The sequence below is a fragment of the Mobula birostris genome, chromosome 5 (genome assembly GCF_030028105.1).
Source record: "Mobula birostris isolate sMobBir1 chromosome 5, sMobBir1.hap1, whole genome shotgun sequence".
Classification (NCBI taxonomy): domain Eukaryota; kingdom Metazoa; phylum Chordata; class Chondrichthyes; order Myliobatiformes; family Myliobatidae; genus Mobula; species Mobula birostris.
This window is the reverse complement of record NC_092374.1, coordinates 20,193,715-20,211,573: the sequence shown is the minus strand read 5'-3', so window position 1 is coordinate 20,211,573 and position 17,859 is coordinate 20,193,715. Positions and strand designations below refer to the sequence as shown.

Genomic DNA, 17,859 nt, shown 5'->3' with positions numbered 1-17,859 from the left:
CATACCAAACACAAGGAAATCTGCAGATGCTGGAATTTCAAGCAACACACATAAAAGTTGCTGGTGAATGCAGCAGGCCAGGCAGCATCTACTGGAAGAGGTACAGTCGACATTTCGGGCCGAGACCCTTTGTCAGTACTGGTGAATGTCCTGACGAAGGGTCTCAGCCTGAAACGTCGACTGTACCTCTTCCAATAGATGCTGCCTGGCCTGCTGCGTTCATCAGCAACTTTTGTGTGTGTTGCTCAGCATACCAAGATGCCATAAGGCCATAAAAACCATAAGATAAAGAAGCAGAATTAGGCTATTTGGCCCATCGAGTCTGCTCCTTCATTTCATCCAATTTTCCTCTCAGCCTCAATCACCTGTCTTCTCCCCATATCCCTTCATCCCCTGGGTGATCAAAAATCTATTAACCTCTGCCTTAAATATACAGAAAGACTTGGCCTCAACAGCTCCCTTTGGCACAGAATTCCATAGATTCACTACTCTCTGGCTAAAGAAATTTCTCCACATCTCTGTTCTAAAAGAACGCCCCTCTATTCTAAGGCTGTGTCCTCTGGTCTTAGACTCTCCCACTATAGGAAATATTCTCTCTACATCCACTCTATCAAGGCCCTTTACCATTCGATAGGTTTCAATGAGGTCACCCCTCATTCTTCTGAATCCCAGTGAATATGGGCTCAGAGCCATCAAACATTCTTCACATGACAAGCCATTCAATCCTGGAATCATTTTTGTTTACCTCATTTGAACCCTCTTCAGTTTCAGCACATCCTTTCTGAGTTAAGTGATCCAAAACTGCTCACAATACACCAAGTGAGGCCTCACCAGTGCTTTATAAAGTCTCAACATTATACCTTTGCTTTTATATTCTAGCCCTCTTGAAATCAATGCTAACATTGCATTTGCCTTCCTCACAACGGACTCAACTGGGAAATTAACCTTTATGGAATCTTGCACAAGGACTCCCAAGTCCCTTTGCACCTCAGCTTTTTATATTTTCTCTCTCTCCATTTAGAAAATAGTCAACCCTTTCATTTCTTCTAAGAAAGCACATGGCCATACGCTTCCTGACGCTGTATTCTATCTGCCATTTCTTTGCCTATTCTCCTAATCTGTCTAAGACCTTCTGTAGCCTCACTACTTACTCAAAACTACCTGCCTCTCTACCTATCTTCATATCGTCTACAAACTTTGCAACAAAGCCATCAATTCTATCATCCAAATCATTGACCTGGAACTTAAAAGAATCAGACCCAACACAGACCTCTGTGGAACACCACAAGTCACTGGCAGTCAGCCAGAAAAGGCTCACTTTATTCCCACTCTTTGCCTCCTGGCAATCAGCCACTGCTTTGTCCATGCTGGGATCTGTACTGTAATATCCTGGGCTCGTAACTTTTTAAGCAGCCTCATGTGTGGTGCCTTGTTAAAGACCTTCTGAAAATCCTAGTACACAACATCAACCAATGTCTATCCTGCTGGTTCTTTCTTCAAAGAATTTCAACAGATTTGTCTGGCAAGATATTCCCCTGAGGAAACCATGTGCACTAGGGTCTATTTTATCATGTGCCTCCAAGATTCAAGGGCTTATGCTCCTATTTCTTAATTTATAATGTAAATCACATTTCTGTTATCAACTTTTACAGCTATGGTTTCGTAAAATAAAACTACAACAGCTCTTTTCCTTGTTGATTTTGTATCCTTCTTAGAATGGCTGAATTTTCAAAACAAAAATGGAATTTGACAAAGTATTGGACAGTTTTTGCACTTATTCTATGAAATGTTGAGTAACCAGATTTTTGGCTCAGTATGGTTGAACGTGGAGCTCAGTGATTCAGATCTCCTCTGCCGACTAAGCTGCTGAAAGCTTTGTCTTTCCATTGACTAGATTTTCTACATCACCCTTGTTAATTTTCTAAAATACTGGAACTTAGAATAAAGTCATCATCATGAAATATTAACTTTGTTCGGCTCTTCAAGACCAGGTTCAAGATTCAAAATTGTTTAAAGTAATTTATTGTACACAAATGTACAGAGAACAAAAGAATTCTTATTCCTGATTTGATGCAGCACCAAAAAACCCACAAAGGATAAAGAACTCAATAATAATAAAACATCCAATAGATATAAATATATAAGATGGTTTATATACATAGATTGATTGACTGTCCATAAAGTGACTCCAGAATGCTCTTAGGTGACTGATGGGAAATAATAAATAAGGGACGAAGTTAGTGGGTGGAGGTGTTGATCAGCCTTACTGCCTGGGGAAAGTAACTGCTTTTGCGTCTGGTGGTCCTGCTGTGGATGCTACGTAACCTATTCCACGAAGGGAGTGAGACTAAGACTCCATGAGCAGGTTGTGTGGGATCCTTCATGATGTTACCAGCTTTATTACTGGATGTTACTGGATGAAGCTGCAGGCTTTAGTTGTTCACAGTAATTCCCCAATATTTTATCAGACATCTACTTTAATGTGTACCAAGGTTTTCCCTGTAGAAGTGGGATGCAGGGGATTCGTTGCTACATCTACGACCAGTCTATTGAAGAAGATGGGGCTGAGGGGTCACTCCTTCCAACAAGCAATCAAGTCCTTGTCAAATGCAGCAGAAGAAAGCAGCAATTGGATTTGGATTAAAAGGAAAGACAACAACTGGGCTGCAAGATGAAGTCAGGAGGATATGGAACTGAGGGGGGTGTATCTAGGACGCCAGGTAGCACCGTTGAGCCCTCTGGAGATGTCGTGGGCTTATCAACAAAACGCCATAGAAGGAGAGTGCCCACCTGATGACCCCAATGACGTACCTACCCTCACTCCTTGTCACCACTCCAAACCCACTGCCAACATCGAGAGTGCCAACTTACCAGAGGGATTGAAACATCAAGTCCTAGTAGCTCTAGTCTATTATAGACCAGGCCAAGTAAGGAATGAAGATAAAAGATTTCCTTCACTGGTTACTAAAACAGAGGAGCTTTGGGGCAATCTGTTTAATTTATGGCTATCATACAGAGGAGGGTTAGGGGTGGGACACTTGTTGGAGGTATACAAATTTATGAAGGACACAGAGACAGTAAATAATAGGGAACTTTCCCCCATAGTAGAGATACCTAAACCTATAGATAAGGAGTAAGAGCTTTAGTGGGGATCAGTGGAGATTTATTTTTACCTTGAGGGTGGTTGGAATCTGGAATGCACTGCCTGAGATGTTGGCAGACACATTTTAAAAAGTATCTAGGCCATCCCTTAAAATCAATGAACATTCAGTTTATGAATTTTTATTCTGGTACTATTGGCTCTTTCAGGGTCATGGCTCTGATTTATAAATCTACTTATAACCATAACCAATATTATGCCACTCTCTGCCCACAGGAATACCCTTACCAATATAGCCACAACTTTTGCCAGTCATTTTGAATTATATAGTTTCAGTTAATATTTTCCAGGAACACACCAAAGTTCAGAGTAAGTTTATTATCTATCAAGGTACATCTACGCCACCATACGCAACCCTGAGATTCATTTTCTTGTGGGCATACTCAATCAATCTATCATAGAAAAATGACCATCATAGAATCAATGAAAGACCACACCAAACTGGACATTCAATCAGTGTGCAAAAGACAACAAACTGCAAATACAATGAGGAAGATATAATAATGATAATAAATAAATAAGCAACCAACATTGAGATGAAGATGAGATGAAGAGTCCTTGAAAGTGAGTCCACAGAACATGGGAACATTTCAATGATGGGGATGGTGAAGCTGAGTGAAGTCATTCACCTCCCTCCCTGGCTCAATAGCCTGATAGCTGAGGGGTAACAACTGTTCCTGAACCTGGTGGTGAGAGTCCTGAGGCTCCCTCACTCATTCCCCACCCCCACCCCCCAGATGGCAGCAGTGGGTAAACTGAAGGAGAGCTGCAATACATCTTCAATTTTAAATGGTTTGTCATAATATATCATCTTCTATGTATGTTTCTGTATCACTCGTATTAATTTTCTAAAATACTGGAACTTAGACAAAGGTCATCATCATAAAATATTAACTTTGTTCTGATCAGCACAGACGCTGCCTGACCTACTGAGTATTTCTAACATTTTCAGATCTCCGGCATCTGCAGTACAGGTCACCCCTGTGCTGCAGAGAAGGTTGTGTTCCTAGAAAATGGACTGTACCACAATTCTCTGTGAGGCAAAGCCATGTAATCTGCATCTTTAAGCACAAGTTGAAATGGAAATTTGTGTCGCTTTTTTTCCCACAACACGGGAATTCCATGAGAACCAATTTTTTCCATATCTCAAACTGCAGGGTCATGATTTAAGAATTCTGCAAGGGCAAATTTCCATTACGTGAACAGCTGCAACAAGGGATTGTCCATATTTTTCAATTACTGCTGACGCTTTGCAAGAAAGCTTCAGTTTATACTGCCCTCACCTGGTGTACTCATAAAGTGCAGGTACAATACTGTTGTATTGCCTTCGAATAGCCAGCAGTGCGGCAATGTGGCCACAGAATATAAGCAGTTCATTTCGAGCCCTGAAAAACACACAGAATGCACAGTTACTGTATATCATGCATTAAAATTAGGTATTATCCTAATTTTTTAATTAAGATGTTTACTACAGAGAAGCTCATTGCATATTTGATTGATCTAAATATGTTATACAATCTACTAGAGTAAGAAAAGGGTGATTCAATTCATCAAACATAGAACACAGAAATCTACAGCACATTACAGGCCCTTCGGCCCACAATGTTGTGCCGACCATGTAACCTACTCTAGAAACTGCCTAGAATTACCCTGCCGCATAGCCCTCTATTTTCCTAAGCTCCATGTACCTATCTAAGAGTCTCTTAAAATGCCCTATTGTATCAGCCTCTACCACCGTCGCTGGGAGTGCATTCCACGCACCCACCATTCTCTGTGTGAAAAACTTAGACCTGGCATCCTCTCTGTACCTACTTCCAAGCAACTTGAAACTATTTCTCCTTGCGTTAGCCATTTCAGCCCTGGGGGAAAAACCTCTGGTGATCCACCCAATCAATACCACTCATCATCTTACACACTTCTATCAGGTCACGTCTCATCTTCTGTCGCTCCACGGAGAAAAGGCCAAGTTCACATAACTTATTCTTATAAGGCACAATCTCCAATCCATGCAACATCCTTATAGATCTCTTCTGCACCCTTTCTATAGTTTCCACATCCTTCCGGTAGTGAGGTGCCCAGAACTGAACACAGTACTCCAAGTAGGTCTTACGTAGCCATAACATTACCTCACGGCTCTTGAATTCAATCTCATGGTTGAGGAATGCCAATGCACCACATGCCTTCTTAACAACACTGTCAACCGGCACGGCAGCTTTGAGTGTCCTATGGAAACGTACCCCAAGATCTATCTGATCCTCCACACTGCCAAGAGTCTTACCATTAATACTATGTTGTGTGTTCAAATTTGGCCTACCAAAATGAAGCACTTAACAGTTAACTGGGTAAGAACTCCATCTGCCACTTCTCAGCCCAATTCTGCATCCTAGCGATGTCCCGCTATAACCTCCAGACTATCGACAACACCACCAACCTTTGTGTCATCAGCAAACTTAATAACCCACCATTCTACTTCTTAATCCAGGTCATTTATAAAAGTCACTAAGAGGAGGGGTCCCAGAACACGACTGGTCACCGACCTCAATGCAGAATATACACTATCTACAACCACCCTTTGGTTGGACATAGCCACAAGATTTGGGGGAGTAGATTTAGGACAGAGATGAAGAGGGACTGTTTTTCCCAGAGAGTGGTGAATTTGTGGAATTCTCTGCTCAATGAAGCCATTGAGGCTACATCAGTAAATATGTTTAAGTCAAAGTTAAATAAATTTTTGCATCGTAGGGGAATTAAATGTTATGGGAAAAAGGCAGGTAGGTGGAGATGATTCCATGGCCAGATCTTATTGAATGGTGGAACAGGCTCAATGGGCCAGATGGCCTACTCCTGCTCCTATTTCTTATGTTATGTTCTTTGCCTTCTGTGGGCAAGCCAATTTTGGACTCACAAAGCAAGGTCTCCTTGGATCCCATGTTTCTTTACTTTCTGAATGAACCTCGCATGGGAATCTTATCAAATGCCTTATTGACAACCATGTAATTTTCTAGAGCTCTATCAGTACCTAGTTTCTTGAACCTTTCATAAGCTTTTCTTTTCTTCATAACTAGATTTTTCATATCCTTTGTACCCCATGGTTCTTTCATCCTACCATCCTTTCCCTGCCTCAATAAAACATACCCATACAGAACACCATGCAAATGTTCCCTGAAATTTTGCCACATTTCTGCCATGCATTTCTCTGAGGACATCTGCTTCCAATTTATGTTCCCAAGTTCCTGCCTAATAGTATCAATGGTCCCCCTACTCCAGTTAAATGTTTTCCCAAGTTGTCTGTTCCTATCCCTCTCCGATGCAATGGTAAAGGAGAGAGTTGTGATCACTACCTCCAAAATTAATCTCCCACTGAGAGATCTGACACCTGACCAGATTTATTTCCCAATACTAGACAAGTACAGCCTCTCCTCTAATTTAAAATCATGTAATGTCATTTCCAGAACACAAATGTAAAGGAGAATGAAATAATTGTTATTTCAGATTCAGTGCAGCACAAAACACACAATGAAATAAAGAGCACAATAATAAAAATACACAATGAATATAAGGTAGCTTATATATTGTACATCAATTGATTGTATGTACTGATTATATGCTATATATCACATTAGGTTTAGAAGTATATGGGCCAAATGTAGGGAAATATTTTAGTCTTAGGGAAATAGGACTAGCTTAGATGGGCATGGATAAGTTCGGCTGAAGGGCCTGCTTTTTTGATGTTTTACCCTTTGACACTTTAACTCCTTTCCTGAAGGCACAGTGAGCATGTCTCCACCAGAATAGCCCTCAGCAGTTCAACAAGATAGCTCACCACCAGAGCTGTTTGAGGTGGCAGTAAATACTGTTCTTTTCAGTGACATACACAGTGTATCATCAAATTAAAAAAAAATATCGATTCCATATACTACGTTGCTCTCGTAAACTCAAAACCCACATTCTGCAGACGTTGCAAATTCAGAGAGTATATGCTGGAGGAACTCAGCAGGTCAGGCAGCATCTGTGAGGAGGAGTAAAGAGTTGGGACTCAGGATGAAGGGTCTCAGCCTAAAACATTGACTGTTTATTCCACTTCAGAGATGCTGCCTGACCTTCTGAGTTTGTCCAGTGTTTTGTATGTGTTACTCTGTTACTTTATTGCTAATGTTTCAGACAAGTGTATTAAAGAGCACAGCAGATTTTTGCGCTGGTCAGTTCATATTATAGCAGCACTTGCATTCTAACTTACTCACTACACTTGTGCAGCATCAGCCGGTCCGTGCGGATGTAGCTGAGGAGATCCAAGATTTGATGGACAGAGTCCAGGGTCCAGTCCGGACTGCTGAGCTGTTCTGTAGGGTTGGAAGAATCACAGTCAGTTCAGAGGTTGGACCAGCTTTGCTCATCGTGGAGGAACGCTGATAAAACTCTCAAACAAGTTCTGAATTAAGCTGCACACCAGAGTCGTAAATATGTACTTTGTTATCGTAGCAGAAGTGGATTGGATACAATGGAGATGTTCCTTCAGATTGGAGAGAGCTTCAGCTAGAACGGGGGGTTACCCAATCATTTTTTAATGCCATGGACCCCTACCATTAACCAAGGGGTTTGTGATCCTCAGGTTGGGAACTCCGATTAAAGGTTTGAGGCGGAAACACTTGGTACAGATGACTGTTAGACTGATATCATTTGTCTTAGAGGGTTGCCAAAGAATCTTCTAGCAAATCTTTTCCTAAATGCTTTCTCAAGTTCTTTCCTTGCCAGGATAACGGCAGGATTGTATTGGCAGGAGGTCCAGGGTGCCGGTGTGTTTTGAAGTGGTGTAGGATTGGCAAGCAGGGAGTGTTGAATTGAGAAAAACAGTGTTTAACCTCAATGGATCCACCTTCTGAATAGTGCAGGCTGCATTGTTCTAAAGCTATTTTACTACCCTCCAACACGATATCCTGGACAACAAAAATGAATGAAGGAAAGGAACTGGGTGGTCCATCCACTACTGGATTTCTGAACAGTCCATGAACACAGCCAAGTTATTCCTTTTCTCCTCTGTCTCTCACACATTCTCTTACTATCTATCTTACTTACAGTCATTTTAATGTCTTACAATGCACTGCTACCACAACACATCAAATTTTATGACATATAATATGTCAGTGATAATAAACCTGATTCTGAATTCACTGGAGTATACCAGTGATGACAGCAAGTCTATTATTCATATCACATTTTATATTAATGTTATTTATTTCTCAAATAATACTGTATAGATTTACTGTACTTTCTTATGTCATATAGCTCTTTGGATCAGTGCAGCTCCCGGTGTAATCCCATTCCCTCACTTATTTCTCTGTAACCTATTCTCTTTTAAATGTTCAATGATGCCACCTTGTCTCACTGGCTATTCAAATTACCTAGAAGCAACTTATCTACCAACCAGCACATCTTGGACAGTGGAAAGAGACCGGAGCCCTGAGGGGGAAACCCATGGTATCACAGGGAGAACATGCAAACTCCTTACAGGACAGACTTGCTTTATTAGCTTTAGATTTCACATGTAGAGTACAGCGAGATGCATCGCTTTGCGTCAATGACCAATACAGACTAAGAATTGTGCTGGGGGAGGCCCCCGAGTGTCGTCATACTTCCAGGGGCAACATAGCACGCCCGCAACTCACGAACATAACCCTAATGCCTTTGGAATGTGGGTAGAAACCAGAGCATCCGGAAGAAACTCATGCAGTCATCGGGAGAAGGTACAATTTCCTCGCAGACAGCAGTGGGAATCGAATGCCGACCAGTGATCACTGGTGCTGTAAAGCAGGGGTCCCCAACCTTTTTTGTACTGCAGACCCCGGTTTAATATTGACAATATTCTTGCGGACCAGCCGACCGGGGTGGCGGGGGCGGGGGGGGGGGGGAGTTGTTCATGTAGGGTGAAACTCACCTCAACATGTCTTTTACAGTTAGGGTTGCCAACTTTCTCACTCCCAAAGGGACAAAAGTAGCAGTCAAATCCCGGGACTCTTGTATTTACCCCAGGAAAGACTACCATGACCATGAAGCCTTGCGCAGGCACCTGCGTGCGCATATGTGACGTGCGTATGCGTGTACGTGCCGATTTTTGTCCACAATCGTTTTTGACTTAATCTTCTCGACTATACTGTACATACATTATTTCTTCTTTATATAGGCTGTGTATTTATCATATCATTCCTGCCTTTACTATATGTTAGTGTTATTTTCAGTTTTATGTATTATTTGGTATGATTTGGTAGGTTATTTCTTGGGTCTGGGAACGGTCAAAAATTTTCCCCATATAAATTAATGGTAATTGTTTATTCGCTTTACGCTATTTCGGCATGAAAGGTTTCATAGGAACGCTCTACCTTAGCAGGGAAATACAGGACAAGGACGGTCCCATATGGGACAAACCAATTTAGCCTGATGTACGGGATGTCCCGGCAAATACAGGACAGTTGGCAACCCTATGTTCAAGTTCAACAGTGCGTGACAGGGAATGAGGAAAGGTGCAGCTGACTCATATCGTTTCCTCGCAGACCGGTAGCACATGATTTGCGACCCGGTACCGATCCGCGGGCCGGTGGTTGTATAGGAACACGGTGCCACGTGCTAACATACTGCCCACCGCCATATTCTTATTTCCATTGGCCATGTGGAATGTTTTGCCCGGAATTCTGGGCTAACACTCAGATAGTAATGACATATGCTTCCCACTGTGGAAGGTAACTACCTTCCCTTCTTTACCTAGACCAAGTTTATTTTATTAATTCTTTCACATGACATGAACATCAATGGTAAGGTGAGCATTTCCTACCTGTCCCTAACTGCCCTTGAGAGGTGATGGCAAGCATCATTTTCAAACCGGGGCATCATATGTGTTTGAGTTTCAGGATCTTAACTCAGCAAAGATGAAGGGTTGGCAACCAAGGCAGGATGATGTGGGACCTGTGATTCTTCCCACTGCTTGAATGTGTGTTGGAGGCAGGTATTTATGGGAATACCTGCCTCCAGTTGAGCACCAGTCACCAAGGCATAGAAGGCTATTGATGAGTGCAGGTGAACGGGTTCACTATTGATAAAGCACAAGACATAGGATAGAATCAGGCTATTCAGCCCATCAAGTCTGTACCACCATTCCATCATGGCTGACTTATTATCCCTCTCAACTCCATTCTCCTGCCTTCTCCACATAACCTTTGATGTCCTTACCAATCAAGAACCTATCAAACCCCGCGTCTGTCTGTGGCAATGAATTCAAAGGAAATTGACCATCAAAGTACATATATGTTAGCATATACAACCCTGAGATTCAGTTTCATGCAGGCATACTCAATAAATCCATGATAGAATAATAACTATAATTGAATCAATGAAAGACTGCACCAACTTGGGCATTCAACTAGTGTGCCGGAGACAACAAACTGTGTAAATACGAAAAGAAAGAAATAACTATAACATATAAACTAGCATTAAGTATAGAGAACATGAGATGAAGTGTCCTAGAAAGCAAGCCCATAGGTTGTGGAAACATTTCAATGAAGGAGCAAATGACATTGAATGAGGTATTTCCCTTTGTTTCAAGAGCCTGATGGTTGAGGGGTAGTAACTGTTCCTGAACCTGGAGGTGTGGGTACTGAGGCTCTTGTACCTTCTTCCTGATGATAGCAGTGAGAAGAGTGCATGATCTCTGTGTTGGGGGTCTCTGATGATGAATAATGGGATCACAGGTTCACCACTCTCTGGCTCAAGAAATGCCTCCTCATCTCTGCTCTAAAGTTCCCTCTGGTCCTAACTAGGTACTTAGATCCAGGAAAATTAAACTGTTATTCGCTGCAGTCCTAATTCATCCCCTCCTTCCCTTCAACATGGAGTCTTTGAGTCAGCAGTCTTGTTTCTTTGCAGTGAGTCTATGACTAAATAATTGACGCCTTGTGTTTATCACTGTCTGTTCTGGCAGTCCAGATAATTATAAGTATGAGACAATCCATCATATACTCAGAGGAATGAGAACAGCACAATTAATATGGTTTATCAATGGTCTGTAACCTAGGGAAAAGTTAAAACAAAAATGACTTTGTCCTAATTAGACAAAAACACAATACTACACATTATTTTAATCCACAAAACATTGTAAGACATCCACGAAGCAGAACAATTAACAAGATAAGTACCTTTAACGTAGAGAAGTCCAATAGGAAGTGCTTTCTCTGGCACAGGGCTCAATAAATAATATTTTACAGCTTGGAATATCTCCCCTTCACTGTGATACATTTCTGCAAATCGCAAACATTCCTCTGTGGTTGGCAGGTGACACTGAAAAGGGATTTTTACAAAATGCATGAATTGTAGGGGTCAGAAACAACACACATTATTAAACAGGGCTGCACTTCAGAGACTTGGGGGAGAGTGGGTAGGTATTTTCCCTCAGTCTTATGTGCTACATGAGTTATAAATTCACATTGAACTCCGTTTCTGAAATTTGATCCCGCTGAAGCTGAATGGCACTCTGTCACATATTTACAACAGGTTGAATTTTACCCCAAGTAATGCTGCCTGAGCTGGATCAAAACAGATTCTCACCAATGGTAGTCACTGATACATCAAGTCAAAGTCTTCTACCAACATTTCATTGTCCTTCCAATCAATGGTGACATTTTGTTCGCAGGGCTGTCCTCTTCAGGATCATTCAGCCATACTCCTTTGCCACAATCTCACTCGGGGGTTGCTATTTACACTAATCCCAGTTTTCCTTTCCACATTCTCTTCCTCAAGATTCACCCACTCACCCACACACTCGGGGCAATTTACAGTCACCACATAATCAACCTGGTTGTATGGGGTGGCACCTCTGGTGAAGAGGCTTGTCATATCCATTCTGGGGAAGTTTGCTTGCCTTTGGTCCCCACTGGATGCTCAGCTCTCACCTGTGCCTCCAAGTAGCTGTTTGCATGAGACAGGCGGCCTCCTACCCCGCCGAGACAGGGAGATCCAACAGCCAGGCAGGCGGTTCTGCAAAGTTCTGTAGAGAGTGAAGGGCATGACAAGGCACAGCACACATCATGGTCATCCACTGCAACCAAAGATCCCAGTTTGGGATTCTTGTTCGTATTACCAGAGCCAGACACCTGAGGCTGAGAGAGGGGAATTGCCCCCAGTGCAATGGCTCTTCCACTTTAAAAACTCTCCTGCACAGATCTCCTATCATCATTAGACACGATGGACAACTACTACCAATACATGTAACCAACCAAGCCATGTGCCTTTAGTATGTAGGGGGAAACTAAAGTACCCAGAGGAAACCCATGCAGACACTGGGAGAACACACAAACTACACACAGACAGCACCAGAAATCAGAATCGAACAGCTCTATTATCTGCACAGTTATCCTATGCATCCCTTCTCCAAATTCTCTGGAATTGAATCAAACTTGTTTTCTCCTTATTTGTTCTGACGAGTGGGCTACAACCCAAAATGCTAGACGTGATTCTCCTTCCACATTTGCTGCTTGACTTGCTTGTGTCTTTGCATGATTTTTCATTTTCATGCCTGCTCCTGGAGAGGACTGGTCCTACCATAATTGGTTAAAGAAATTACATAGTAACCTTTGGAGTTCAGAAATTTGAGTGGCGATGTCATTGAGACATTCAAGATCCTCTGGGGGAGATTGTGACACAGGAAGGAGATGCTGGAAATCTGGAGCAACATACACAACAGACTAGAGGAATGCAGCAGGTCAGGCAGCATCTATGAACATCAACGTTTGGGCTGAGACCCTTCATCAGGACTGGATGGGGACATTTCAGATGTTCGAATGAGACAACCTCAAGCATGGGGACATAATTAATGGGAATTTATTTAAAATTGAGGTGCATAACATCATCTTCTTGGTGGGGGTGGTGAATTTTAGGAGTTCTCTGTCCTGATAGGTTGTAGAGGTGAGGTCACTGGGGCTACATAAGAGGAAGTACACAGATTTTTGATCAGGGAATTGGAAGACTCTGTGTAATTGGCACAGAGGAAGTTTTAAGGTCTGGGGCAGGTCAGCCATAATCATAATGAAGGTGGGGCAACATTGAAGAGCACCTGAATGTGCAGAGAATGGAAGGTTATGGACGTTGTGTTGGCAGAAGGAATTAGATAGATAGCCTTTTAATTACGACCTTAATTGGCTGGAGACTTAAGTGGCTTATCCTGGGCTTGGAGGGTTCTGTGTGTGTGTGAGTGGGTGAGAGGGAGGAAAAGTATTGTGCATTTAATATTTCAGTGATATACGAGTTATATTGTAAATACATTGTTTGATTAAGCATTCCTTGTTTTTTTTTTACATAATACGATTAACATGTAAAAATACGTCAATGGCATATGTCATTATACCACCACATTATATCTGCATGCCTCACTAAAAGTAAAACAAAGTAGACACGCATCTTCCAGCTCCTGCATTTTTCTGTCAATTAATTTGTGGAGTTACGGAACATAACAGTGGTGACAAGGTAGATTAAAAATGAACCTGAGATGAATACCTATCTGTTGAAGTGCAGCGAATTGATTTTATTTCATTGCAAAGGGAGGGAGAGAGATGTTGAGTTTTAAAAAAAGCACAGCACATGTATCTTTGGAAGGAGACAAAGACAATCAAGTTACTGGAAAGGCAGAAAATGGACAAAATTCATGGGTTCATGCACAAAGGTAATAACAACAAATGAAGAAAACATAAATGGCTGGCAACATCAGAAAGTTAGACACATTCAATTACACAACGGATAACTAGATATTGTATTATGAATGAATTGAGCAGTTTTTGAAGCAAATGAAATAGCCAATGAGAAGTGAGTGCCAGTGTTACTGAGTGCAACAGATGGGAAAGCACACAGCTTGCTGAGAAGTTTAACTACTCCAACCAAACCAGCCGAAATGAGCTTTCCTGATAGATTGAAAGTAATGCAGGAACCTTTAAAACTGAAACTATTGTTGATTGCAGAACGCTTTAGGTTTCATAATTAGAATCAAAAGGAGGAGGAGTCCATTTCAGTGTACAGTACATGGCTCAACTGAATAAATTGTCTAAGCAGTACCAGTTCAGTAATGAGCTTAATGATGCAAAACTGTTCAGTTTTTGGAATCTTAAAAGAAAGCATTCAAAATTGGCTCCTTACCAAAGCACAACTCACATTGAAAAGAGCAGTTGAAATCACAGTATCAATGGAAACAGCAGAATTGCAGATGTAAATGAAAGGAAGTGTGAACAAAATTGCACCGTCTAAACCGAAACCTGCTTGGCCAAACAAATTGTATTACCATTGTGGCAGGGGCTCACATACACCAGACCAATGCAGGTTTAAAGGCAAAACTTGCAGAAAATGCAATGAAGGAGGACACATACAAAGAGCATGTCGGGCAGACAAAAGTGAATGGACCTCACAGGAAAGAGAAAATGATAAAAAGTCTAGTTACAGTTTCAAAAAGAACACTAATATGCATGCTGTTGATGAAAAATCTGATAATGATAATAGTGAAACAGGATTGGGTAGCCTTGAGATTTAAAATGTGAAAGCTAACAAGAGACAAGCAATATGGCTTATGCCAGAAATGAACAGAGAATTAATTAAAATGGAATTGGATACTGGCTCGGCTGTTTGAGTCATTCCACAAAATGTGTTTAAATGGCATTTCGAAGATAATGAACTGAAGCCTGCAGGTATCCAACCCAAGAACTGGAGAAAAAATAGCTCCTGTGGGAATGACATTCATAATAGTGAAATACAACAACCAACAAGCCACATTGAGCTTGTGTTTGGTATAAACAGGAGAACCAGCATCGTGCAGCAGAGATTAGCTGAGACAACTACAAAGTGATTGGAGATCCATCTACCATTTACATGCCACATCCCCTGCAATCGTCAACTCATCATAAACGTTCACAAAAGGCTTTATCACTATAATAGGCTTATTTTTGGTGTAGCATTTGCACTTGCACGCTGACAGGAAGCTATGGGCTAGGTCTGCAAGGTTGCCCAGGCAACTCAGTGTTACCTGGACAGCACCATTATTGCCAATAAGGGTGGCAAGAAACATTTCCAAAATCTCAGGGTAGTGTTAAAAAGATTAGAAGATAATGGACTCAGAGCACGACATAACAAGTATGAATTCTTTAAATCAAGCATCACTTATTTTGGTTACACCATTGATGCACAAGCATTACACAAGTGTGCTGAGAAAATTCAAGCAGTGGTGGACGCCCCAAGGCCAAAGGACTTTTCAAGGCTGTGGTCCTTTTTAGGATTTGTCAATAACTAAACAGACTTCTGCCAAACCTGGCTACTGTGCTCCATCTCTTGAACTTATTGCTCCAGGTTGGGAAGAAATGGTAATGGACAAATCAGTGTGAGGTGATTTTCCAAAAGGCAAAGGAAATTGTGACACCAGACACGGTATTCACTCATCATAATCCACATTGTCTAGTGAAGTTTGCCTGTGATGCCTCGCCTTATGGTATAGGTGCAGTCATGTCACAAGTTATGAGTGAAGGAAGTGAACACCCCATAGCCTTTACATCATGCTCCCTTACTGCTGCAGAGAAAAATTATGGACATATTGATAGAGAGGCCTTGAGTGCTTTGGGCTGTAAAACATTTCAATGAGTATTTGTATGGGAGAGACTTTACCCTCATTACTGTTCATCAACCATTGGCGTACATTTTCAATCCACAAAGGAGTGTTCCAATAACAGCAACAGCAGGAATGCAGAGATAGGCTCTGTTTCTTGGATGACACAATTACAAGATTGAAGTCAAAAGGACAACTAATCATGGAAATACTGATAGATTGCCCCATTTACTGTTGAAAAAGGATCCACCTGAAAAAATTACAAAAAGGGGATACTGCTCTTGACGTATTCTCCCTATCGCAAATCGAGAGTCTCCCTATTATAACAGAAATGATTCAAAAGGAAATCAGAAAAGACCCCACACTGTCTCTGGTCTACATGGCCACCAAAAATGGTTTAAATGTGCAGGAGAAACTCCAGTTGCCCCAGTTTTACCATTACCAGGATGAACTTGACCTTGATGGGGTTGCCTTATGTGGTGTTTGAGAGTTATTGTATCATCCAAGCTGAGACCTGAAGTGTTGGACGAGCTACATGCCAGTCATCTAGGAGTGGCCAAAATGGAACCATTGGGTCAAAACTTTGTCTGGTGACCTGGGATAGGGATAGGTCAGTAGATCGAGCAACTTGCCATGCGGTGTTTGGGATACCAATATGTCTAGAAGATGCCAAGAGGAGATCCTCGCCGTCCCTGGGAATGGCCTGTATTGCCCTGGCAGGGGATTTATGTGGATTTTGCCAGACCATTCATCGACATAAACTTCTTGGTAATAGTGGACGTGGCTGCAAAGTGGCCAGAAGTGATCCCAAAGCCTCCACTACAGCCTCACAAACTCACAGCCTCTTCTCAAGGACTGGTGTTCCAGGACATTTAGTAAGTGACTACTGCCCACAGTTTGTGGCAGCACAGTTTCCATTATTCCTGAAAATTAATGAAATATTACATCTACACCATACCACCAGCTACAAACGGCTTGATGGAAAGGTTTGTCCAGAGTCAAAAGAACGCACTCCAAGCAATGTCAGCAGAATACACTACACCCCCAACACTGAATCAGAGAGTCGTGAATTTCCTCCTTGCATAACGTAATGCAGCACACTCCAGACCTAACAACTCACCAGCTACGCTGTTCCTGGATCGTCCCTTGTGCTCACTCTTGGATCTCCTCAAACCTAATCTCAGGAGGAGTGAACAGGGCAAACATCTGAGACAAATTGAGGGCTTCTCAACGAAAGAGCTTCAATGCTTCACTCCTGGACGAGCCATCCCAGTGAGGGACTACAGAGGTAATCAAAAGAGGAGATTGCATCTGATGTCATCTGGAGATGACACATCCTTCACTTGAGGAGAGCAGAGTCAATTGTTGGAGAAGAAAGTTCTCCAGAGCTGCCAGAACCACTTCCTGCATTCCCAGAGACAAGTCCAACCATCATGCAGGAGGCTCTAGAATCTGAGATTGTTTCACAGCCACAAGTCTCACCAGCCAAACAGAGTGTCCTTTCTTGTCAGGAAAGATGTTATCCCACAAGAATCAAAAATCGAAGTTTTAGGCCTGAATGGGGCAATTTAAAATTTACTATGCAGTGCATGTCTAAATAGTAGTTGTATTACGTAACATACTGTGTCTACATATATATAGACTGGGAGTTTATAACTAAGCAGGGAGGAGTGTTGTGTATTTAAAATTTGAGGAATATTTTAGTAATATTGTAAATATATTGTTTGATTAAGCATTCTTTATTGTTTACAGAATGCATTACAGGTTATATGTAAAAGTACGTGGATGGCATACGTCATTACACCATCATTTCACATTTGCGTGCCCCACTAAAAGTAAAAGGCAGCAGACACACATCTCCGAGCTCCCATGTATTTATTTTCTGATTAGTTTATGAAGTTACAAAAGATAACAAAAAGGGCTTGTTTTAGCGTTGTGTTCTTGTTGATGCTTATGTTTGTTCTGCTGAACAATGTGTGCATGCTATGTTACCGCTGGAATGTGTGGCAACGCTTATGGGCTGCCCCAGCACACCCTTAGGTTATGTTGGTTCTTCGCGCAAATGACGTATTTCACGGTATGT

At 41.8% G+C, this 17,859-nt stretch overlaps 2 protein-coding genes across 6 annotated transcripts in view; one reads left to right on the top strand and one right to left on the bottom strand.

Moving 5' to 3' along the window:
* wdr17 (WD repeat domain 17) overlaps nucleotides 1-17,859 on the bottom strand; it is a 154,837-nt gene that overhangs the window by 24,979 nt on the left and 111,999 nt on the right. For all 5 annotated transcript variants that reach the window (XM_072257670.1, XM_072257672.1, XM_072257671.1 and 2 more), the window contains 3 exons: nucleotides 11,341-11,482; nucleotides 7,398-7,500; nucleotides 4,444-4,545 (listed from right to left, as the gene is read on the bottom strand). In XM_072257670.1, coding sequence (XP_072113771.1) covers nucleotides 4,444-4,545; nucleotides 7,398-7,500; nucleotides 11,341-11,482 — 347 coding nt within the window. The remainder of the gene's footprint in view (nucleotides 1-4,443; nucleotides 4,546-7,397; nucleotides 7,501-11,340; nucleotides 11,483-17,859) is intronic.
* The window catches only part of spata4 (spermatogenesis associated 4), an 87,634-nt gene that overhangs the window by 60,224 nt on the left and 9,551 nt on the right, over nucleotides 1-17,859 (top strand). The window lies entirely within an intron of this gene.